Source organism: Sander vitreus, chromosome 12 (assembly GCF_031162955.1).
Source record: "Sander vitreus isolate 19-12246 chromosome 12, sanVit1, whole genome shotgun sequence".
In the NCBI taxonomy this organism is placed as follows: Eukaryota; Metazoa; Chordata; class Actinopteri; order Perciformes; family Percidae; genus Sander; species Sander vitreus.
The window spans coordinates 28,861,462-28,885,369 of record NC_135866.1 but is presented as its reverse complement, the minus strand read 5'-3'; the positions used below and the strand labels follow the sequence as shown (position 1 = coordinate 28,885,369).

The 23,908-nt window shown below is 41.1% G+C and overlaps 1 protein-coding gene across 3 annotated transcripts in view; it reads left to right on the top strand.

Annotated features, from left to right (window-relative positions):
* myo10 (myosin X) overlaps positions 1-23,908 on the top strand; it is a 163,748-nt gene that overhangs the window by 101,023 nt on the left and 38,817 nt on the right. For 2 of the 3 annotated variants that reach the window (XM_078265080.1, XM_078265081.1), the window contains exons 6-19: positions 601-725; positions 2,111-2,124; positions 2,920-3,004; positions 3,459-3,562; positions 3,974-4,103; positions 4,439-4,560; positions 6,393-6,539; positions 9,683-9,783; positions 13,073-13,139; positions 13,507-13,599; positions 15,890-15,958; positions 18,415-18,497; positions 18,779-18,884; positions 20,406-20,486. In XM_078265080.1, coding sequence (XP_078121206.1) covers positions 601-725; positions 2,111-2,124; positions 2,920-3,004; positions 3,459-3,562; positions 3,974-4,103; positions 4,439-4,560; positions 6,393-6,539; positions 9,683-9,783; positions 13,073-13,139; positions 13,507-13,599; positions 15,890-15,958; positions 18,415-18,497; positions 18,779-18,884; positions 20,406-20,486 — 1,327 coding nt within the window. The remainder of the gene's footprint in view (positions 1-600; positions 726-2,110; positions 2,125-2,919; positions 3,005-3,458; positions 3,563-3,973; positions 4,104-4,438; positions 4,561-6,392; positions 6,540-9,682; positions 9,784-13,072; positions 13,140-13,506; positions 13,600-15,889; positions 15,959-18,414; positions 18,498-18,778; positions 18,885-20,405; positions 20,487-23,908) is intronic. The other variant, XM_078265082.1, reaches the window with a different exon arrangement.

Here is a 23,908-nt window from a genome sequence, read left to right as displayed (position 1 = left end):
CGACAGTTGTGATAAATAATTATCACTTTATTATCACTAATAATGTGGATACAATGACTAAGTGGGCAAATAATAGAACAGCTAGTGAGTCTGGTAAGTTCAGAAAATGACATCACTTTACTGTAATGCAGCCTTTAAAACCAGGAAAAGAGGATGTTATACGATATCCAAAATTTAAGACGATATCTAGCCTCATATTCATTCATTCATTCATTCATTTATTCATCTTTATTTCTCCTCGAGAGATCATTGAGGGGCGTCCCTCATTTTCAATGTCATCGAGACAAAAACAGAACAACACGGAAAAAACAATCATAGAAAGACAATAAGACATTCTGAATTGGAAAATGATTTGATAAATAAATAAGGATAATGAGGATGCAAAAGAAAGTACAACTATGTAAAGCAGTTACAAGTAAACGTTTGCAGGTTTAAAACCAGATTTCTGAATTGTCTAAATATATCTATGTCGATATAATATGAATATGTTGCCCAGCCCTAGCTTAACTATTTTCAACTATTTCTATAACAGTTTAATTTCTAGATAATTTCCAGAGTTTGCCGCCTGGGTTATGATCATACTCCGTCTCTTCTCCACAGTCCCATCATGGAGGCCTTTGGAAACGCCAAGACCGTCTACAACAACAACTCGAGCCGCTTTGGGAAGTTTGTCCAGCTGCATTTCAGCCAGAAGGGCAACATCCAGGGAGGCCGAATTATTGACTGTATCCTTTGAAAACCTGCTCCGGTGTTAAGTGGCAGCCACTACCATTTCCTTCCCCGGCTCAATATACAGGAAGGAAGTACTTGAAGGGGTTGGCAAAGCTGCTGTTAAAAGGGTAAAGATATGCAGGGCGACATGAAAGAGCCACTGCCCAATCCTTTATCACCGGATCACAGGCGGGGAGAGACAGCTGGTCAGTGCAGAGGGCAAACACAAAGTGTGACTCCAAAATTTTGCTGCTTTTTTATCAAAATTGTCATGTCATGTTCAAACTAATTGCAACAACTGTGACAGTAAGAAGGAAACTGCATTTGGCCGCATGATGGTTTTTGATAGTATGAGTCATAAAAAGCTCAATCCATTTCCACCTGTTATTTGTCTGCTCATGAAAATGAAAATGACATCTTACTATGTTCTAGGGCTGCACAATATGAGGAAAATATGCAATATACTAGCCTGATAAGCCATCATCAAGATGTTGGGTCTGGGAACTCACCATTGGCAGGGCTCAATCCGAGGGGCGGGATAAATGGTTGTCTGTCAATTCCCACTGCACGCAATAGGATAGCGCTACAACCAGGCAGAGCAACGAAGAAGGTAGCGGAGCTAGTTGATAGATTAAACTTTAGCCGTATCCGGTCGGCAAAACTCCGAACACATCTTCCTTTTTTAAGAATGACTTCAGTGCCGTTCTTTGTTCTTTTCTCAAAGAAAAGCTTAACTCCAAGTCTTCCAGAGTCGCGGCCAAAGCCAATTCTAAAGGTGTTTGCCAGCATCAGCAGCCATAAGCCCCGCCCACCAACTCTATACACGATGTGATTGGCCTGGCCAGAGTTTGGTTTTTCCAGCTCGCAAGCCAACGGAGAGTTGCTAGACGACCCTGGCTGCAAATTACATTTGCTGCCGCAAGGGTGGTCTAGATTTCTAGGCTAGCAATATGCGATAACGTTGTTGAATATTGCGATTACGATGTCACGTTCGATAAATAAACAGATATTAAAGTACTCGGCTTTGCTTTTCTGCTGCTTTCAGTATTCTGCTAAAATACAACAAATTGCTTGTAAAAAAAAGGTAAAAAAATCATTATCAACATTATCTTACTGAACAAATTGAACATTGAATTGAACATAAAAGGCACCACTAAGCATGACAGTTACATTTTAAAGTGCATTTTTCTACTGGTATTTTCTTTCAACTATTACACAAAAAATCTCTGAGTGTCTTTCGCGACATGTTTATCGCCCAAGTTAAAACGATATATTGTGCCGCCTTATTTTTACCCGTGTATAACTTTGGTGTTCACCTGCAGCCAGATAGCTAACTAGCTTGTTGAGTCATGCATTCTCCAAATGTTAAGTGCCTTGACTGACACTTTTCTGACCACAGACCTCTTGGAAAAGGTGAGTGTCCTTTGTGCTAAATTTGCATTTAAAGTGACTTTCCATTTAAATCTATCATCAAACTTACTGAAGGCTCTAAAAGTTTCATCCTTCACCAAGAGCAGCGCTCAATCGTGACAACTTCATGGTGTACAATTAAAGTATTAAAACCTCCACAAACACTTCTCAAACCACTAATGCAGCATACTACTCCTCTGATCTGTCTATATGTATGTTCCAAACACACTTTGCCTAAATATGACTGTTGGAGCCATTACACAACTTTGTTTGTTTTGTTTATATAGCACGTTGGTTATGCTAATTAATCTGCAGTTTTATGTTTGAGCACTGGGTGGGGCATTGCCTTTAGGAAGGCATATGGGTAATTAACAGCCAGGGATACACAGGTGTGTGGCTAGGGGGGGGAAAGCAGACAGCTTTTCATCGTGTTAGGTTTGCGTGTCATTGTTAGATTAGTGTGCAAAAGAAAATAAATGGGTCACAGCACTGAAATGCAGACAGATGGTGGACATTGATTATTGGCACGCAGAACACGCGTCCAAGCAAGTTCTTCCCTGGTCCCACCTCATTGGCCTAATGTAGGAGTTGGTAAAAGACTCTACAATGACTAAAGACGGAGCCTCTGAAGTTTGGAGGTGACAACAAAGAAGCAACGCAGAATAGAAGTGGGTGATGCTGCAAGAGCTGTTTGAGTGACCATCGAGTTCTCAGTGAAGGATGAAACTACAAACACCACTTTTTTTTGTTGATGTTAATACTGTATGAGTGCTTAACAGTGCTTCTCTTTCCCTGCAGAACCGAGTAGTTCGGCAGAACCCAGGGGAGAGGAACTACCACATTTTCTACGCCCTGTTAGCAGGAACCAACACGCAGCAGAGAGGTAAAGATTAATTATATACAAAAGCTGTTTAGTGTTCATTTGCATTTTTATCAAACCAAAATGTCCCCAGACAAAGTATTTAATCAGTTTGTTGTATTAACAGCTCAGGGTAGTGTGTGTGTGTGTGTGTGTGTGTGTGTGTGTGTGTTTGGGATGGCAAAAAAAGAGGGCTAAACAGCTTGCAGAGTACTGTGCCATATCTGCTAATATTGGCAGCCGCCACATATGGCGGAGACGTTGCTACTTATACCCTTAAGAACTAAGAGTATTGTGCTTATTAAGTGATATTGTAAGACCTGCTGCATGCCACGTCCATGAGTTTGTGTGTGTATGTATTGTACTGCATCTCTATTTGTGTGCCTGTACCATTTTCTTCGTGTGGACATAAATAAATGGTTAAACTGTGTGTGTGTGTGTGTGTGTGTGTGTGTGTGTGTGTGTGTGTGTGTTGCAGAGGCGTTTGGGTTGAGCCAGCCTGACAGCTACCATTACCTGAAACAGTCCAGCTGCCTCCCTGACAAGACGATCAACGACCACGGCACGTTTCAGGACGTTCTGGTACGAAGGACACAACTGGCTTCATCCCTAAACATCCACCTTTAGTCATACATGCATACACTAAACTCACTCATTTAAGGCTGAGAGTATAAGGCTATAAGACATCTAACAAATGGAAACAAATAGACAGACATGACAGAATAAAACAAAAACTGCCAGTTCACAGAAAAGGGTGCGCCTATTACACATTACATTATTCAACTTGTTTATGAAATGTTTGTGGATTAGTATTTTTTATTTTTTTTTCAATATTATAATTCTGTACTAGAACGTTATGTATTGTATCCTATATTTGACAAAAACAATCTGCTGCTGAAGACAGATTGTAACTAAAAGCAGCATGAGCCCAGAACGTGAAGCTGCGACCCAGAGTTTTCATCAGCTTCTTCTCCATGTGTTTGTGTTTCCCAGAATGCCATGCGAACGATGCAGTTCACAGAGGAGAACATCGGGGAGATCCTGCGCCTCCTGGCCGGGATCCTGCAGGCGGGGAACATCGAGTTCATGACGGCCGGTGGAGCCCAGGTCTCCTCCAAATCAGGTCAGAGTGTTTTTTGAAAGTATTAGGATGGGTGGACAGCTATACATACACCAACCGGCAACGTCAGACACCGCCTACCAAGAGCCTGGGTCTGTCTGTGGTTTCTCCCTAAAAGGGAGTTTTTCCTCGCCACTGTTGCACTAAATGCTTGCTCTTGGGGGAATTACTGGAATTGTTGGGTCTTTGTAAATTATAGTGTGTGGTCTAGACCTACTCTATCTGTAACGTGTCTTGAGATAACTCTTGTTATGTTTTCGATACTATAAATAAGATTGAATTGAATCCACGCATCTCTGAAGTCTCTGATGATAAGCTTTGTGTGTTTCTTAAATCAGCAGCTCTCAGCCGGACGTCTGACCTGCTGGGGCTGAACCCAGATCAGCTGGCCGAGGTCCTGACCCACCGGTCCATGATCCTCAGGGGCGAGGAGATCTGCACCCCGCTCACTGTGGAACAGGTGAGCTACCTCTAATGATCTCCACAGACTACCGTCTACATTTCTACTCACACACCCGTTAATGTGTTTATAGACCCTATTTTCAGTCAAAATCTGGGCTGAGATTCAGTGAAACGTTTTATACCGTATATATCCTGCCCCCAAGAAAGTGTGCCAGGCTTTGAAGGCAATTTGACCATAGCGGCCAAAACATTGGAATTACAACTCCCGGCCCATCACGTGATGCCCTCTGGCCCAAAAAGAGTTTTTCGCCCATAGACGTCTGTTAACCAGAGAATATATTGTTTTTTTGAGTGTCACCCCTGCTTGAAATTACTTGTTTCACTATGAGAATTCGATCCATTCTGTCCGATAACATTAAAAAAAGTCTAGAAGAGCTTCATGATAAAATCATTTACATTAGAAAAACAAAATTTTATTCTTATTCGTCACATACAATTGACAGTACAATGTGTTTATCTGTGTTTTAAGCCCCCAACGTCAACGGCAAAACAAAGAAAAGCAGCACATTCGAGAAGCTAGAAGCAGGGAATGTAAGGAGTTTTGTTTGAACTATTTATTTTATTATCAGACTTGCTGTCAAATAATTTTAGGGCGATCGACTAACTGTTCCAGCTGTAGGTCAGAGTGTGAGTTCTTACATTTTTTTTTAGATATTGTCCTAAAACTTGTAATTTTTTAACATTTTACATTTAGCTTTGCTTATCAGCTTAACATTCAGCAGCTGAGCAGACCGGAGTCACTTTTAACAAACAGTGAGAGTGAGAGCAAGGAATCTAATTTTAGCACAAAGAAAGCTTGGTTTATGTGCAATTAGTACGGACAAAACAAACCCAAAGCAAAGCATTGTTTGAGCTCTTCCGGATATTCTTTGCTGCTTGTTGTTGTTGTTGCTGTGTGCCGACTAAAAGTTGCAAGAGCTGTGAGTTCAGCCTTCAGAATCTGCAGGGATCTGGGTTCATGGTTAAATACCAGCAGGCTGTTTTTGTGTTGTCGCTGATTCAGCAGGGACTTTCAGGAGGTAAACTAAACATTAGTGGTGCCAGACCGGTTTCTGCGGAAGAGATAAACGCATAGTCCTTTGCTACTATGCTTTATTTACTTTTGGTCAATGAGCATTGTCTCTGGTAAAAAAAAATAAACCAATGAAAAACTAGCAGCGCATTAGGAGTGTCCAGACCGCATGACAATGACAGTGAGAAATAGTTCATGTATCCATCCCGTGTTTCAGATCCGCTCCAAAATGTAATGGGTTCGTCTTTGGCCCAAGCTTTACCCTTGCACCAGGTTTCATAAAAATCGGGCCAATAGCTTTCCTGTAATCCTGCAGACAGACACTAAAAATCAAAAGAACAAACCAAAAACACAACCTCCTTGGCAGTAATAGCATATACAATTACACAGGGCAGATGAGTAGCTCATCTTTTAGTATCATGAATGATTACTCAGAAGCAAAACCTAAACGAATCAAAGGACAACAAGACAAAATTACAAACCCTAACTCCAAATCTGAAATAAAAAACTCAAACTGTACCTGACCAAACATTCAACTGCATGCGATTATTAAAATTAAACTTAAAATGATTATTCAACAAGAGCCATAAGGTGTGAATACACACAAAGGAGTATTAACATAAACCTTTTTTGTAAGTGTAACTGTATATTTTTAAGATTAACCTGTAATTTTCTGTGATAAACATTTTGTCTGAAATATAGTGGTATAATATGATAGTGTAAAACAAATAAAGCCTGTCTGAAAACACGGTCGTTTTCTGTTCATTCTGACTGGTGTCTGTTGTTTGAGTTTTGCGTTTCCCTCTACTCGTCTGCAGGCGGTGGACTCCAGAGACTCCATGGCCATGGCACTTTATTCTCAGTGTTTCAACTGGATCATCCGCAAGCTCAACAACCGCATCAGGGGCAAAGAAGACTTCAAATCCATCAGCATCCTGGACATCTTTGGATTCGAGAACTTTGAGGTGTGTTTGAACTCGTGGGAAAGATTCACCATGAAACACTTTTAAGGCAATGTTCACATTTGGGCCATGATCACACGCACAAAAAGTTGACTAGGGCGCGTTTGTAGTAAAAAAAAAAAAAAAGAATACGAACATAGCCTTGGTGTCATTTTTTTGAAGCTGCCATTGCTGTTTGAAATCATAATCCAATTCCTGAGCACTTTTTTAAACTCTACCGCCAATGTTATTCTCGGAGGCTCAGAGCTTCTTTTTGAAGTCGAAAAAAGTTAAACTTTTCTGGAAAAAAAACACCCTACGTCAAGCGCTTTTTTGACAGCTGACCGATGACATGCGGAGTGGCGAGACCTGTTGTTTCCATAACAACAAGAACAACTGGATAAGGTGCCGATAGATAGACTAGTTGTGCTAGTGTCGGAGCACAGCGAGTTATATGATATGAACGGCTGCTCCCTTTCAGGAAACTCTCTTTGTTTTATCTAACAGTGGCATTAGCACCACCCCCCTTCTCTGTTCTTTCTCTAGATTGCTCCCACCAGAGGGTAAAAGAACTCTCCACTACTATTCTCCATTGACTTGTATTGCGTGAAGGTTCCTCCTTGTCAACAGAAAAATGCCTAAAAACTGCTGTGTGGTGATATTCATCAAACTTGCAAAGATAAGCATAACATAAGCTGCCGACCTGAAAAACTGAGCTTTTATGAAGACAAAAGTGGATACAGACGTTGGGAATTGAGACTGTGGGATCCTGACACCAAGCTAACGTTATGTCCGACGTTACATGTGTTAGCTTAACTTACAGACATAAAGTTAGCCTAAAACTGACATTTAGATATTTGACCTGGTAACGAAATGCTTGCTGCAAACGTAACGTTGGGCATAACGTTAGCTTAGTGTCTCCCCATTCTCTGCCGATTCCTCATGTCTGTATAACACTTTTGTCTTTGTAAAAGCTCAGGTTTAGGGGCAGCAGCTTATAAAAACTTAGGTTATGGGTTATTTACCCTGTTGGTAGTGAATATCACCATAAAGGGTTTTCACGACGCGTCATCAGACTAGAAGTCGCCATATTGGAGGTACTCCGCATCACAACAATGCACAGGCATTGAAGTAGATCCTGAATGGTGTCAAGGAAAATGGTTAATTATTGCCGTGTTTTAGGTTGTACCAATAGGTCAGACCGACAAAAACATTTGGAATATTATTGACTTCCAAAAGTTATTAAAAACCAGGGAGAGGAATACCAGAAGTTATCAGAGGAAAGGAGGTGCTTGTCGTTGGCAAAGCTCAACCAGGATCTACGAGGGAAAACTCTGTCTTGTTCGATCTTTGAGATGGGAAAAAAAAAAAACTTTTGAGAGTCACTTGGCTACACCCTGAGTATCGCAATGATATCATACAGTTAAGGTTAGGTTGATTAAAGACGTTATTGCATTACTTACTTTGGCCTTCACAACACAACGGTCGTTAATGACTTGGTACTGCGTCTCCCTCACCCATCCACACACCATCTGGTTATAGGCCTCCAAACTTTTGTAGGATTTAAGGTCTTCTGCTGTGTATGGGCTCGGCGAGAAAACCAGGTAGTTGACTATATCTGGATATGCAACTGAAGGAAGAATCACCGGGTCGCCATGGATCCAAGAAGAGGGAGCCAACTTGTAGGGATCTGCACCGCCAGTAAACTGTAATTTCTCAAAATATCGCGCCTTTTTTGTGGTCCAAGTCCTTCCATGCCTTTGCATCTTAGACGCGTTTTGATGAGCTTTTCTGTTGTTTAGACATAAAGTATCCAAAGTGCACAATACTCCATTATTCCATTCAGTCGTTTACACCGAGTGCCTCCAATATGGCCGCGCATACAGGTTACCGACCAGAACGTGACATCGGTGAAAACCCTCTATACATCAGCTTTTAAGCATTTTTTTCTGTTATTTGCCAGCAGACAGAATTGAAGAGGAGGCACCATCACACAATACAAGTCAATGGAGAGCAGAGAGTTGATTACCCCTCTGGTGGGAGTGGCTATCAGAGTGTGACGAGATGCGCTCGGTCTGTATAGCACTCTAGGATACTGTAGCAGTAGCTGCTGTGGGGTCAGCCCTATGTTCCCACAGCCCAATGGTCCCACAGCCCAATGGTCCCACAGCCCTATGTTCTCACAGCCCTATGTTCCCACAGCCCTATGTTCCCACAGCCCAATGGTCCCACAGCCCAATGTTCTCACAGCCCAATGTTCTCACAGCCCTATGGTCCCACAGCCCTATGTTCTCACAGCCCAATGGTCCCACAGCCCTATGTTCTCACAGCCCTATGTTCTCACAGCCCTATGTTCTCACAGCCCAATGGTCCCACAGTCCTATGTTCTCACAGCCCTATGTTCTCACAGCCCAATAGTCCCACAGCCCTATGTTCTCACAGCCCAATGGTCCCACAGTCCTATGTTCTCACAGCCCAATGGTCCCACAGCCCTATGTTCCCACATTTCTAGGACATTTTCAAAATTAGGTCTTGTGTGCCTACATTTCCCTTCAATTTAAGCCCTATCCTCACATTATGAGGACAACATTTTTTAGAGTTAGGGGGATAAAATCGGATACAAATTTATGAAAAAGGAAATGTGGGAACATAGGGCCTAATTTTGGAAAAAAAAAAAAATCTTAGAAATGTGGGAACACAGGGCTGTGGGAACATAGGCACGCTCCCGCTGCTGTTATAGCAACCAAAGATGCTCGCAGCTGCTTTTTGGTACCAAAATGCTTCCAGATTATTAATTTTTTTCAACAACAAAAGCCCCTTATTCAACTTTTTCTTGTCAAACAAAATGCCAAATGTGATCTTGGCCTAACACTTATGAACCAAACGATCTTAAAACTCGTGTGATTCTCGTGTGTGTCTGATATGAACCCAGAATCTAAAACTCTCTCAGGGATAAACAAAGTTTAACTGAATTTAATTAAATTCCACTCCCCCCCCAAAACATTAACACTTACTTAAACTCAACAATAAAAACGTTTTATTTCACCAAGTGTTTTAATCATACTTTAAATGTTAATCAGGAAATCCACTGCAGGCTTCTTCGGTTCATTAACTCTCCGTCTGTGTTTTCTGTGTCTAACGTCTGCCCCATTTTGTTCCCCCCGTAGGTCAACCGCTTTGAACAGTTCAACATCAACTATGCAAATGAGAAGCTTCAGGAATATTTTAACAAGCACATTTTCTCCCTGGAGCAACTTGAATATAACAAGTAGGTGGAGGTTGTTTTACCCGCGATGGCTCGTTTTGTTTGTCACTGCAAAGGTCTGTCATGGTCTGTTAACTCTGCGTTTCCAAATGCAGTTCATTAGTTCAGCCCAAAAATGGTGTTTTATAACAAAACTTTAAAGTCTAATTTAACATTTTCATGCTCGTAGCTGTTAGCTGATCTTGTCTACAAAGGCAGAGAACAACAGTCAGGTTTATTTTTAAAGAGTTTAAAGTTTTCAGGCAGGGCAGGGAAACTGTTTGAATGCTTTCATTCAATGATTCCATGCTTTGTACGCATAGTAGTTCAATGTTGCTCAAATAATAATTGCCGTAACTCATGCGTAATACCTAACAGATGTGGACAAGGGGGCTTTTCTTTTCTTACAATTTCAGGGAACCAGGTTAGTTTGATCTAGTTTAGGAAAATAATCTTTATTTGTCATTATTTATTTCAGGGATAACTCTGCCCTGCTATGTGTCTACTATTACTCGATGGTGTTTTAAGCCCCCAACGTCTCCTTCCAGGCAGCGCTGCAACCGTTGACTTCAAGGCACCAAACCATAACCCTAACCATTGCCTGATCCTAGAGACGTTGGGGGCTTAAAACACCGATAAACTCTACTATTTAATATTCATAAAGAAACCAATATTTAAAGGATAGATCTTTTGAAGTGTGGTTGTATCAGATATACAGGAGTTACTGGTCTACAGCTGCCTCCATCATATTGTTGCTCCTAACGCTTTAAAACACCAAAGTCACACAACAACAAAAACCGATATAGGCAGCGGTAGAGCAGCAACTCTGGTGTTCTGCAAGGTTTGCAAAAGTTCTTTTTGGGGGGCATTTTCGGCCTTTATTTTGATAGGACAGCTGAAGACATGAAAGGGGAGAGAGAGGGGGAATGACATGCAGCAAAGGGCCGCAGGTCGGAGTCGAGGAGTAAACCTCTATATATGGGCACTCGCTCTACCAACTGAGCAATCTGGGCGCCCAAAATGACTGTTTTTGTCAAAGGAGTCTGGTGGCTTAGAAGAGAGCAGAGATAACAGCTTTAGTTTCCTGTTAGATAGGGAAACATTTATATATTGGTTTCTCAAAGCTTTTGACATGTTTTAAAACGGTGTTAAAGTAAAATAAGATGTCATTAAAAAATATCAATATCCCTTTAAGTTGTTCTGCGGTGTAAAATGACACAAGACACCTTAGACAAAAACATTCATTTTATCTCGCAGAACACGGGAGTTGCTGCTCTACCACTGCCTCCATCAGTTAGTTACTTTCATTTCAACACCAAAGTCACACAATAACAAAAGCAAACTAATTGGTCGAGGCAGCGGTAGACCAACAACTCCAGTATTCTGTGAGGTAAAATTACTCTTTTTGTCTGTTGTTTTTCAAGAGAGCATAGATACCGGCTTCAGTCGGAAAGCAGAACATTTTGCTATTGGTTCCTCAAAGCTTTTGACATGTTTTTTTAAAACGGTGAATGTGTGTTCTCTATCATATCAAGACTGTCTCTCCACCGTTAACATATTCCATATGTACAGGGACGATCCCCCTGAGGTCAGGTACGTGGATACTTTTTTAAGACACACCGGCTTGCTATCATCTATAAAGCACCTGTGCTGGCGTGGAATCACTGATAGTTTGATCGGAACCGTTTCCGAACGGCCTCTAGCTGGAGAGGTAGTCTCTTCACTCAGAGAACCAAGGTTACAACATAACCGAGCGTTTTGTCTGGAATAAAATGAATCTTTCATAACTGAACACGTTCTGAGTGTAATCAGATGTCATGTTCAATGGCATCTGAAGGCTGTTGAGCCTTCAGTCTCACTCTTTAGCACTGCTCTGCTTTGGCTAAGCTAGCATGGAAAATCCAAGCCCTGCCAAGTATTGGGATTCCACATATACAAACATAATTTCATATCCACTCAGACCAAAATTGATACCTGATGTTTCTCAATATTTAGAAAACACAGCTGATGAGGTCATGAGCCTGAAGGAAGTCGCTCCAAAGCCCCACCAACACTCAACAGCTTCGTCATTTGCAAAGCTGCAGCCTTCAGAAACTGTCTTGGCTGTGTTTTATCCTCTGGGTTGGGTGATTTTTGGATAAAACAGCACAAAAATACTGTTAGATGCCAACCTGGAAATCCTAATTGTTGGACTTTCCTCTCTGCACATGAGCATCTGTTCACAATCCATCAATTACTATCTGAAACATCTTAATAACTAGCAGTCAGGGGTGCAGACATGTTTCTGGTGGAGTGAAAGACTTGAATATGACACAGAATAAATCTACACTACTACGTTTTGGTTTAAAAATGAATATCTTTCGCAGGGCCGGTCCGTGGCATAGACAGTATAGGCAAATGCTACGGGCGCCAACAGTCCAAATAAGTAAAGAAAGGTTTGAAGTTATTAAGAAAATAACGCCAAAAACATCAGAAATATGCCAAAATTGTCTACAAAACGGCAAGAGCATTGGAATAAAGTCGACAACGTTGAAAAAGCAACAAACGCGCTGTAAAAAAAGTTTTGAAAAAGCAAAATAAATGTTGAAAAAAGGCACACAAAAAAAAGCCCGCCTACAACGTTAAATAAAGTGACAAAAACAACGTCGGAAAGCGTCGGGAAAAAAAACTAACTTAAATCTTGCCTAGGGCACCAAATTAGGGTTAGGGTTAGGCTCTGTTCTTTCGCTACGTTTTGTGCCTCGTGTCCACACTACTGCAGCGTTTCCGACCCACTAAAACTGAGACATTTGGAAACACATTTGGAAACCGTTTTGGTTTGAAACCTCCAAGGTTGTTTTTTAGTCTGGACGGGGACAAACGGAGACCTTGAAAACGACGAAGCACATAAGTCAGTCTTATCGGTTAGGTAGCTTACAGACCTTTCAGTAATGGTTCCACCTCGTCGTCGCTCCAAGCTGATAAATCCCTGCTCTTAGTTTTCATCGTTGTTGTTCTTTCTCCAGGTATTTCTTGTATTTTCACCTTCTACAGCCATGATTTTTACCTGCAGAGTAACATCAGACAATCTGCTTCCTGTTTACACCGGCACGCACATGCCCAGTGTGTGTTAACAGTCATGTGATATGCGGTGTGAGACATGTTAATATGGACGGAGATTAGTTCTGCTGCTGGAGCTAAAATTCTTGTGTCGACGAATATCGTTTTTGTCTCAAAACGCCGCTTAGTAATGAGTTTACTTCCATGCTGTGCATTTCTTAATATGCTCTAAAATGTCTCTGACCCCTGTTTGTTTCGTGACTGCTTGCTGCAGGGAAGGCCTGGTTTGGGTCGACATCAACTGGATGGACAACGGAGAGTGTCTGGATCTGATCGAGAAGGTACAAAAAGGGGCGATTCAAAAGTCTTGCTCGATTTGAGAACTCCAGTTATGCATAGAAGGAAGTAGGATGATGCTGTTGACAAAGAGAGTTTCTATGATAACTTTTAAAACACATTTCTAGAGAGTCTTATTCCAGGTAAGGTTAGGTATAACTCGGTTCAAAATAATGAGATAATAATAATGTACATTGTTGAGGAGGCATTAGAGACGATATTACTTCTAATATTTACCTGAAAGCAAAGAGGGAACTGAAACGGATGTATTATATGATTAAAAAATAACAATAGAGATCAGATTGGACAGTCAACAATAGCAGTGAGGAATAGGACAACTAAGGTGATCATTTTCTCTCCGTGTTTCCATAGAAACTGGGTCTCCTGGCACTGATGAACGAGGAGAGTCACTTCCCGAAAGCCACAGACGACACCTTACTGGAGAAACTCCACAGCCAGCACTCAGTACGTCTCCTTCTAATGCAGTAACAGTTGACGTTGTTGACCTTTCAGCCGTTTTTTTTTTAAAACGGCAAGATTCACATAAACTCAGTTTGTTTTTTATGCTTTATCCAGTCCCTGCAGAAAAACGCGATTGTGCGATCGCATAATTCAATGCATAATCAGCCAAAGTCCGCATATTTATGCGGGGGGGGGGGGGCGCGCATTTTTTCAAATACGCCGCACTTTCGCCCCATAAATTTCCACGCAAAATATGCAGGGCTTGCATGATTTCACAATCCTTGCATTTTCATTGCAAAAAACTCACATATATCTTAGCAGAAAGTTGAAAAATATTGCGTTTACTTCACACAAGAGCAGCCATTTTACCCTGTTGCCATGGGAACGTTTGACGTGACCATCATCGAAAAGCTGCAAACCCCGCGATGAAGCCATGATGAAACCGCAGTTTTTGCAAGTTCCTGCAATTTCATCGCATAAAGTTGCATAAATATCCCGCATATTCCATCGCATTTTTTAAGAAAACGTGCCACATAATCAAGGATTTTTGCCCGCAAGGAAGGACTGTTTATGTTTATGACGCTAGCAAAGCAACATAGTACAGAAAATAGCCACAGCAGAAACTTTGTATAGGTCGGACCTCCGTGTTTAACCCTCTGAGGTCTAAAGCCGCCTACACATGATAGGCGGCAAAACCCCTTTGCGCCGGCCGTTCCATTGATTTCCTATGAGGAGAGCGGTGCCGCCCAACTATGTGCTCCGCTACCCCTGGTGTCACGCACCGCTCGGATTTGCTGCTTTGCAACTTTGACCTGATTGCAGCTGACCTTTCGAAAGCGCAACCAATGTGATAACAGCATGTCGTTACCTGGCATTGGGAAAAAGCTTCCTTGCCACCCTTGATGACGTTTACCTGCGCTGCGCTTAGCTCTCTGCACCCTACCTAGGTAGCCTGGTACCAGACTCTGGTACACTTCATTTGTACAGAGAGTCTGCCATAACCAATCGCTAACGTTTGGTTGTGATGTCGGCTTAGCATCGCTAACGTTCGCCTTAGCTCCGGTAAAGATTGGCTGGAGAAAACCCGCGAATATACCGCAATCCCAGATGGTGTAGTGATGGGAAATGAAAATTGAGCGGAAGTATGTAGGAGGGCGGAGTCAGGCTAACCTAGCGGTGCGCAGAAAGCAAATCGCATATCATGTGTAGGCGGCTTAAGAGCATTTCAACATATCTTCTTAAATTTACCTTTTTAAGGTATTTGCATAGAACTAGATAGTGACGCGGAGCCCACATTTTTTCTAGAGCAATGTGTAAAGAGACAATTTGGTGCTAAAGCTTAAACGTTGATGTTGGCTTTTTGAAATTCCTCAAATCTCTTTTGAAAACAAACCTTAACTTATGATGTGTTGTACCAATTGATTCAGTGCTTAACATGAGTCTACCAAAGTCTTAAGTTATATATGATTAAAGTAGTAAATAAAGAATTGAATTTTGTATCATTGCTTTTTGAGTAGGAGTTTTGTCAAAAATCGTTTTGGACGCGATCAGTGAGTCTTTCATCCTCAGAGGGTTTTAAACTATATATCTTTAAACGTTACAGTTACGGCTGTCAATAACAGCAGAAATAAACAAGTTTTTGAGTCATTTGTCCACTCAGAAGTGACTTTTGTGTTAGCGCTGCGTCACAGTAATTTGGTCTATGGTAAAAGTAACAGCTGCAGGCACATTTGTAATGTTGTTAGCATCTGTTGCTAACAGGGTCCCTGTACAGTTCTTGGCTTTTGAATCTGGAGCAAACAGCTTGACTTGATTTAGACACTGATGTGAGTGCAAGTAGTAAAGATTTAGAAGAGTTTAATTTGAATAAATATGAGCGCCTGTAAATATTTCAGTGAATATTTTCTTGGCTGTGCTCTTAGTGAAGCTTTACAGCCTTATTAAACTGCATTATGAATCGAATAAAAGAATGGGATATTTCAAACCAGAGACAGGAAGACTGTTTAAACCCGGTTAAAAGGGTAATAGCTGTAGTAGTTCATTCTTTACTCACATATTTCATTTTACAGCTTCTCTTTTGGCAAATATTTATTTAAAATAAACATTTTACAACAGTATTAGGAACGCATTGTTCTTCCAGTTAAATGTCAGTATTATTTTGGTCAACATATGCTGAGCTCAGCCCTCAGGAAGCAGCTGTAGAAACGATTACAAATGGGATTTGTAATAATCTTTTCTGTGACTGTGATGGAGCAAGGAGTATCATTAAACTGTTTCCTTTCTCTCACCGCAGAAAAACTCCTTCTATGTGAAACCACGCGTTGCCGTGCACAATTTTGGAGTCAGGCACTATGCAGGAGAGGTAAGATACTGATATCAGATCTGCCTGTGTGGTTTTCATTTTATTTTAGTATAGTTCTGTGTTTGAAGAAAGAGAAAATCCCGCACACTGCTCTCACTGCAGCATCACCATTTATTAAAGAAAACTAGGTCAAGGAAAACTTCATTCTCCCCAAGTGGTTTACAGCCAGCAGTACCACACACCATACATGCAATGTAGAAATCACAAAACACAGGTAGACAGTAAAGAACTATAGAAAACAAAAACAATGGAGCATAACATTCAAGTTTCAAGTAAATAGATGAATAAAACATTTAAACTACCTTAGTTAGTTTAAAAGACCGGGGGCAGTTGGGACATAAGAGTTTTTGAACCTGTTGGTCCTGCAAGTAGACAGATGGTATCTACGGCCGGACAGACGCAACTTTATTTCATTAGAGGATGGGACTCACACACGACTGATTGGGCCTACTTGAGTATCCTCGCCTGATACAGTGCAGTCAGATCATTCAGGGTAAGACCTGCAATATTGCTGCATGCCTTAACTACACAGTGCTGCACAGGACTGCCTATTTCTCCGACGCTCCGTTGTTCCAATCTCTCAATAAAATTCCCTTTGGTCCTACAACCCTCTAGTCCGACGTCCTGCTGGTGGCAAAATTACGAATCCCACTATGGCCACGCCAAGACCCGTCCTACGAAGCAGCTTGATTGGTTGGGTTTAGGCATTTGACCTCGAGTGGTTAAGGTTAGGATAACCGATTGGTCAGGGGATAGGACCTGAACTAATGGGGTTACGCTACCTTGCGTAACCATGGATGCCTGGCCAATAAATGCTATTGAAGGGCGGGTCTTGGCGTGGCCATTTCGTTGGTGTCGGACTAGTGAGCTGTAGGACCAAAGGGAATTTTTGGGTTATTGAGAGGTCGGAACAATGGAGCGTCGGAGAAATGACATGGCACCTAACTACACCCTGTAGTCTATTCCCATTTCTTAAAATGACTGAACCGTACCAACTAATAAAAGAAAAGGTTAGGAATGATTCAATAAAATACAAATAAAACATCCTCATGAAGGTGTTATCCACATAAAAAGCACAGAGTTTCGGTCTACATCAAAAGCACAACGTTTTGGTCCCTCTAGACCCTCATCAAGAGTAGTTCAATCATGAACACAACAATGGTCTTAAAGGCCCTGGAAACCCACACAGGTGTTTTAGTTATTCTGGCTGATTGGAAGTCTTCGCAGACTGTTTGGGTGTGTAAAGACTGAGTGATTGGCATCTTTCTGAGCCTCCTGTTAGCTTTGTTGAAATCTGTGAGGGCAGGACAAATGACACCTTTATCACCCTTATTGGTCACGTAATAAGTTCCCATCAAAGCTCCGGCCCACCTTGAACCTGAGCAGAGGTCTAATCAGCCAGAATACCTGAAAACACCTGTGTGGGTTTACAGAGGCTTTAAATGCATTCTGCTCCTCCCATTCTGTGTCCCCATGTGTGGGATCTCTCATGTGTCTCTCAGTAAACTCATTTGTGCACACATTCCTTTACATCCTTTCCATTAATACAGAGGACTTCAAAGTTTTTTTTAAGCAAGGACCCCTTAGCTGAAAGAGAGATGGAACAGGGACCCCCTACTACATATATTGCATAAAATGAAGTTGCATATTAAACTGGGCCTACAATAATGTTTGGACAGCCTAAAGCCTTTATACATACCTTTTTTGCATAGAATTCTAAGCTAATAATAATAATTGTTGGCATGATTTTATAAATCATGTTTCAATGTTAAACATATATGTGGCCCAGTGAACATTTAGGATATACTGTATCTGTGGATCTTAGCGACTACCTTACCTACAGGCCAGTTAGCCCATCAACAGTGGGGATTTATATTAACTAATAATGTGTTGGATTCATGTTAAGACATTTTAATTTTTGAAGACTTTCAAAAATGAACAATAATTTGGTGTCCCCCCGTGCAGTGACTCTGCAGATCTCTGCATTAATACAAAGCCTGATTCGATTACAATCACACACATAAATTACATATCCATACCAGGAATACCTAGTGACTGCCCAATTTTAACTTATTAGTGCTTAAAAAATATTTTTTTTATGTTTTGTAAATGAGTGACACAAATATGCATTTCATATTCATTGCATCCATCTGATTTCTGCATCCTTATATTCATATCCATTACAAGCACTCCAATTCACATCTGTTACAATAGGACATAACAATCTGAAGTTCATTTCAATTACTATACTTCATAGAGGTTGAATAGAGGTGCACTGCAGTTACTAGTAAAGTTTGGTGTAAAAGAACATTGTTCATATTACTTTCTTTCAGAACAAATACAAATCAAAAACAAATGACTAAAAGTCCAAAGGTGAAAGCGCATGTTCAGGAGCTGCTCCTCTTTTTCTTTGTTCTTGTAAAAACGTTCTGCTGCCCTCTTGTGGCACGTTGCAGGTGTTGTACGACGTGAGGGGGATGTTGGAGAAGAACAGAGACACTTTCAGAGACGACATCCTCAACCTGCTGAGGGAGAGCAGGTATCTTACAGCTTTTTCGAACTTTAATATCATATTAATTGAAACGTTTGCTCGATTTTGTACATACAAATATGAGAATAAAGCGTATCCCTAGTGTGAAGGATGTCTAACAATTACATAGAGAGCCAATTTATTATCCTAATTTCTACAGATAGACAATTTTTTAACTGCAGTTCCTTAAATTATAAAGCTCTTGTGCTGTCATGTCCTGCATCCCTCTTTTGCTTGTAAATGTTTATACACAGCATGTGTACTCCAACTGTTTCCCTTTGTTTTGTCAGGTTGGACTTTGTCTACGATCTGTTTGAGCACGTGTTGAGCCGAAACAAACAGGACACCCTGAAAAGCACCAAGCACAGACGGCCCACAGTCAGCTCCCAGTTTAAGGTAAGCCACAGATACACAACATGTTGACTGTTTCTAAGTCTTCCTCAAACTCTGTCAGAGCTCGAAACTGTGACTGACCGACTACACAGCTCAGACTTTAGTTAGTTCAATCAGTCGATCAGTTCTTCACGTGAAACAGAAAGACAGTGAAATGTAATCCCATCAGCCCCTTTGATTTAAGAACAGTTAGTTCTGAAATGAGTAAGAATTAACTGCCACTGTTGTGAGTAGGGCTGCATGATATGAGGAAAAATCTAATTGAGATTATTTTGACTTGAATTATTAACATTGAAAGAAATTAAAATGCAGTTGGGGATTAGGTGCCTTGCTCAAGAGCACCTTGGCATTGCCCAGGTGGTGAACCGGCACACCAAACCTAGCTACTAGTCCCCGACTAGTGCTTTTGTCCAAACGGGGACTTGAACTGGCGTCCCTTCAGTTTCCAACCCAACTCCCTACAGACTGAGCTACCTGCCACATTTGACCCATATACAGCACCCACTGTGGTGTTTCAATCATTAAGTGTGTTCAGTGTGTATTTCAACTAGCGTGCGCTAGCTACCTAGCTACGCTGCTCATCAAATCCTCCATTGCAACATGATAGACTATGGTATCTTTCACCAGTGCTCATTTTATAAAGACCGCCGCAAGAAAACGTGTCTGTTATATATGTGCTGTTGGATTGCATTTCATTATGTAATTCTTTCTGCCATCGGACACGATTCTGGGAAAAGGATGGCTCGCTAGCGCGCTAACGTTAGCTACGCTTCCTAACATCGGCAGTCCGAAACAAACATCTGTGATCCAATGTCTTTTTGAAAATCTACACGTTTTCTTGCAGTGGCCTTTATAATAAGCCAAAGTAGTAGTAGCAGTTTAATATCTATAGTAGAAGAGATAGTTGTACTAAAAATGTAGTAATGTCAGTTGTAGTTGTACTTTTTGTAAGAAAAGAGGTTCTAAAAAATATTAGCAGCCATTATAGTTATGGTATTTGCCATAGCAAGTGAAGTAGTACCTCTGCTACGAGTATAAATAATTAGTAATCACAGTATTATATAGGGCTGGGTATCAGCAATGATTTCCCAAATTGATTCAATTCCGATTTATGATTACATGATTTCCGATTTCCGATTCGATGTCAATCGGGTTTGGGAAATTTCAGTTACAACACCAATTTAGCTTGGATGTAAAAGAGATCCTCAGAGAACTTCTGCTGTAAATTGTACAAGCAAGAAGCAACCCTCAAATAATTTTAATAATGCACCAGGTTAATGTTTACATTAGGAATTGACCCCCCAAAAGTTTTTTTAAAGTACATTTTACTTAAACATCTACGGTGAAAAGGCAGATATTAATAGATTGATTTCTGGATTGTATTAATCAATATCAGATCCCTTAAACAAAGATGGAGAATCGGTTATTTTAACCCAGGCCTAGTATTATAAGTAGGAGCTACAGTAGTAGTAGTAATCACAGTGATAATACTGAAGTAGTAACAGAAGTGTTTTGTTTTTGCAGGATTCTTTGCACTCCCTGATGGCCACACTCAGCACTTCCAACCCGTATTTCGTTCGATGCATCAAACCAAATACACACAAGGTGAGTGCTGATATATACACACACACACACACACACACACACACACACACACACACGCCCTCAGTAAACAGCAGGTCAGGATGTCGGAGCACTGAAGTATCACACAGTGTGTGTGTGTGTGTGTGTGTGTGTGTGTGTGTGTGTGTGTGTGTGTGAATCGTTTGTCATTTTAATAATCAAACAGTCCTCCCCCACCGACCAACGAGCCGCAGACAGGAATGAGAAGTGTCTGGCCCTGTTGGTGCCCTTTGACATCCCCCACCACCCGGTTGCCTAGCAACAGGCAGTGGAGAATGCGGGCATAATGTACACAAATGTTATACAGAAAAAGAGTGTTGGAATTTACCGTCTGTGCACGGTGACTCCCAACACTGATCAGAGATTATCTATAATCACAAAATATTGTGTCTAATTTCTGGCCTGTAACTGTAAAATATAGCGCCAAAACATCCCTTCTGGGTGACGTCCCGTGTTTGTCTGTGGTTTGAAACCCAGCCAGACTCCCCGGGCTATCAGAGTATTGACTAACTCATTGGCAGGACTATTCTCAGTTCAGTATCATTTCGATATTTGTCTAGGTGTCTCGTCCACTTATGGTAAAATCAAACGCCAGACGTGTCCAGTTAAAGTCAAAATACGGTTGACATGGAATCACTCGTATTGATTGTTGATGTCAGTAGGTATTGACAGTTACCGTGCCTGGGCATCACTGATGGTTTTAGAGCTGCCAAGTTTAATCGATAAATCGATTAATTGTTTCCTATCAAATTAATCGCCAACTATTTTGATAACCGTTGAATCGGTTTGAGTCATTTTTTTATGAAGAATTCTCTGATGTCAGCTTGTTAAATGGCAATATTTTCTAGTTTCTTCTCTCCTGTGTGACATTACAGTAAATGTCTTTGAGTTGTGGACAAAACAAGACATTTGAGGACATCATCTTGGGTTTTGGGAAACACTGGTCCAAATTTTTCTCCATTTTCTGACATTTTATACAGCCGTGTAAAGTAGTAAAGTAAAGTAGGTGACTGTGAATGTTTTTGGAGATTTTCTTTGTAACCACAAGGTATCTGGTATAATTCCAATGCCATCAGTGTGAAAAGGCTCTGGCACTTAAAGGGAAAGTTCACCACCTTTTTTGTGGACGTCCAATCAGTGTTGATGGTAAATGTAGTCGATTGAAAAATAAATTCCTCAGTGCGTTGGAGGCAAGGAAGAACTACAGGCTAATACAGCTTGAAAACAGCTGGACAGAAGCTTACGTGCAATGCATTTTGGTGCATGTAGGCACTGCCAGGCACACATAAAAGTCCAACATGATACTGTACATGGAGTCAACAGTCAGATCAGTCAGTATGATTGCTAGCGCAGCAGCCTAAAGGAATCTCTTTCAAAATGACCTAAACCTGAATACTTTAAAATCGCTTGGACGCTTTAGGACTCTTTAATAGCTGTCCACTATCAACCTGTAACTGATGTTTGTTGTTTAGTATGAGTTTATTTCTAATTTAACTGGTTTGTTATTGATTGTTTGATGTCTTTGTCATGCTCGGCTCCATTGAAAATGAGGGTATCCCTAAATTTTCCTGTGTCTTCGATTAATAATTGGGTTTTGAATTGTCTGTATTCTGAGGTACTGTACGCTGCTATGAAGTTCAAAACCTGTAAAGTCATTCTATAGAAGGGAAGATACAGATAGCTCAATGTAGGGCTGGGTATCACAAATGATTTCCCAAATCGATTCTGATTTACAAGGTCCCGACTCAAGTACATTTGTGATTTGATTCGATAGCAATTAGGTTAGGGACATTTCAGTTACAGTACAATACCAACTTTTCCTGGATTTAAAGCTTCACACATCCGGGCGAAAAGCAGGCCCTCCAGGATTCGTGCCGGACTTTGAAGCAAATTGAACAGAGTGGCCAAACATGGAATTGCATCTCCCGGCCCGTGATGTCCTTATACGTACATCCACGGTGAAGAGGCACATATTAGAAGATCGATTTCGGGATTTTATTAATTGATATCAGATCACTCAAACAAAGATTGACTTTAATTGGAGAATTATATTAAGCCAGCCCTAGTTCTAAGTATACATGGAAAACGTTTAGTTTAGAGTCAGTGTGATTCAGCTTTAGTGTAATTTTTGAGTCTGAAGGCCAATTTATTTTCTTAATGATGGATGGATGGATGATAGAGTGTGGTCTAGACCTACTCTATTTGTAAAGTGTCCTGAGATAACTCCTGTTGTGATTTGACACTATAAATGGAATTAGATAGATAGTACACCCTTTAAGTACATAGATGCAAAGATAAGACACTTATCACTTATCTGTAGTGTCCTCTGGGAGACCAGCTGGACAGCCGAGGTGAAACACGACCGTCTGGTCTCTTCTGATCAAATGTTAAACAAGACTGGATGACGACTTTTGAATGGGGCTTAATGTAGTGAGAGAAAGAGGTTTTGGGAGGGGGTGCTGCCCCAGGGGAAACAAGGGTCAGAGCGACACGGTACGTGGCTCTTAAAAGCCCCCCCAGAGGCGTCCCTGTCATCTGCCCGTTTGGCTCTGAGCAGGTGTCAGAGGGCAGGAAAGATGGAGAGAGATGGAGGGAGATAAAAGTATGATGATGATGATGTTGTGTGAGTGTGTATGTCAGAAACAGTACAATTAACCCACTGAAATCACTTCAGTGTGAAAGCAAAGTCATTATTTGTCTAGTTTGCCTCAGAAACCTTAAGTTTGAACGTTTAACTCTTCTGTTTTTGACATTTTCTGAAAGTAAACGTTTTGGGAATGACAGACCCACAGCTATTTTGGGTGCAGTAATGTAACAGTGGGTTGAAAAAGCCTGCAGGGTCACGGGACCCCTGCAGATGGGAAGTGGAGTCTCTGTGGAAATATCAATATATTGACAGAATGCATAATGGTGCCGACAGACTGTTGGCTCTAATGCTGCGTTCCAGGCAACCCGTAACCCGTGTTTTCACAACCTTCTCCCCATGAAAGTGCCCTGGAACGGCAGTCAAACCCGTAACTTACTACCAGATCATTGTACTCCCAGTTACAGTTTTTGATGTCTCACACACACATAAACAACAATGGTGACCCCTGTTGATGCTGTACAGACGCCGGTGAGAAATAGACATAAATAGGCAACGTAAAGTAATTCCGCACATTGTAATCAAAACAATACACGTATGATTGTGTACTACTTCAGGTTATGTTTATTAAATGAAGCCCAAAATATGTCACCAACTAGAAATCGCTAGTGTTAGCTAGCGCTAGCTAACGTCAACGTTAGGTAGCCGCTAGTTAACGCTAGCTAGAAGGGTTTGTTGTGACTTTGCCTGGAATGCTACCAAGTTGTGAGTTGTGACTTGAAGTCGTAATTTACGGGCTAAAAATTGTGTCTGGAACGCA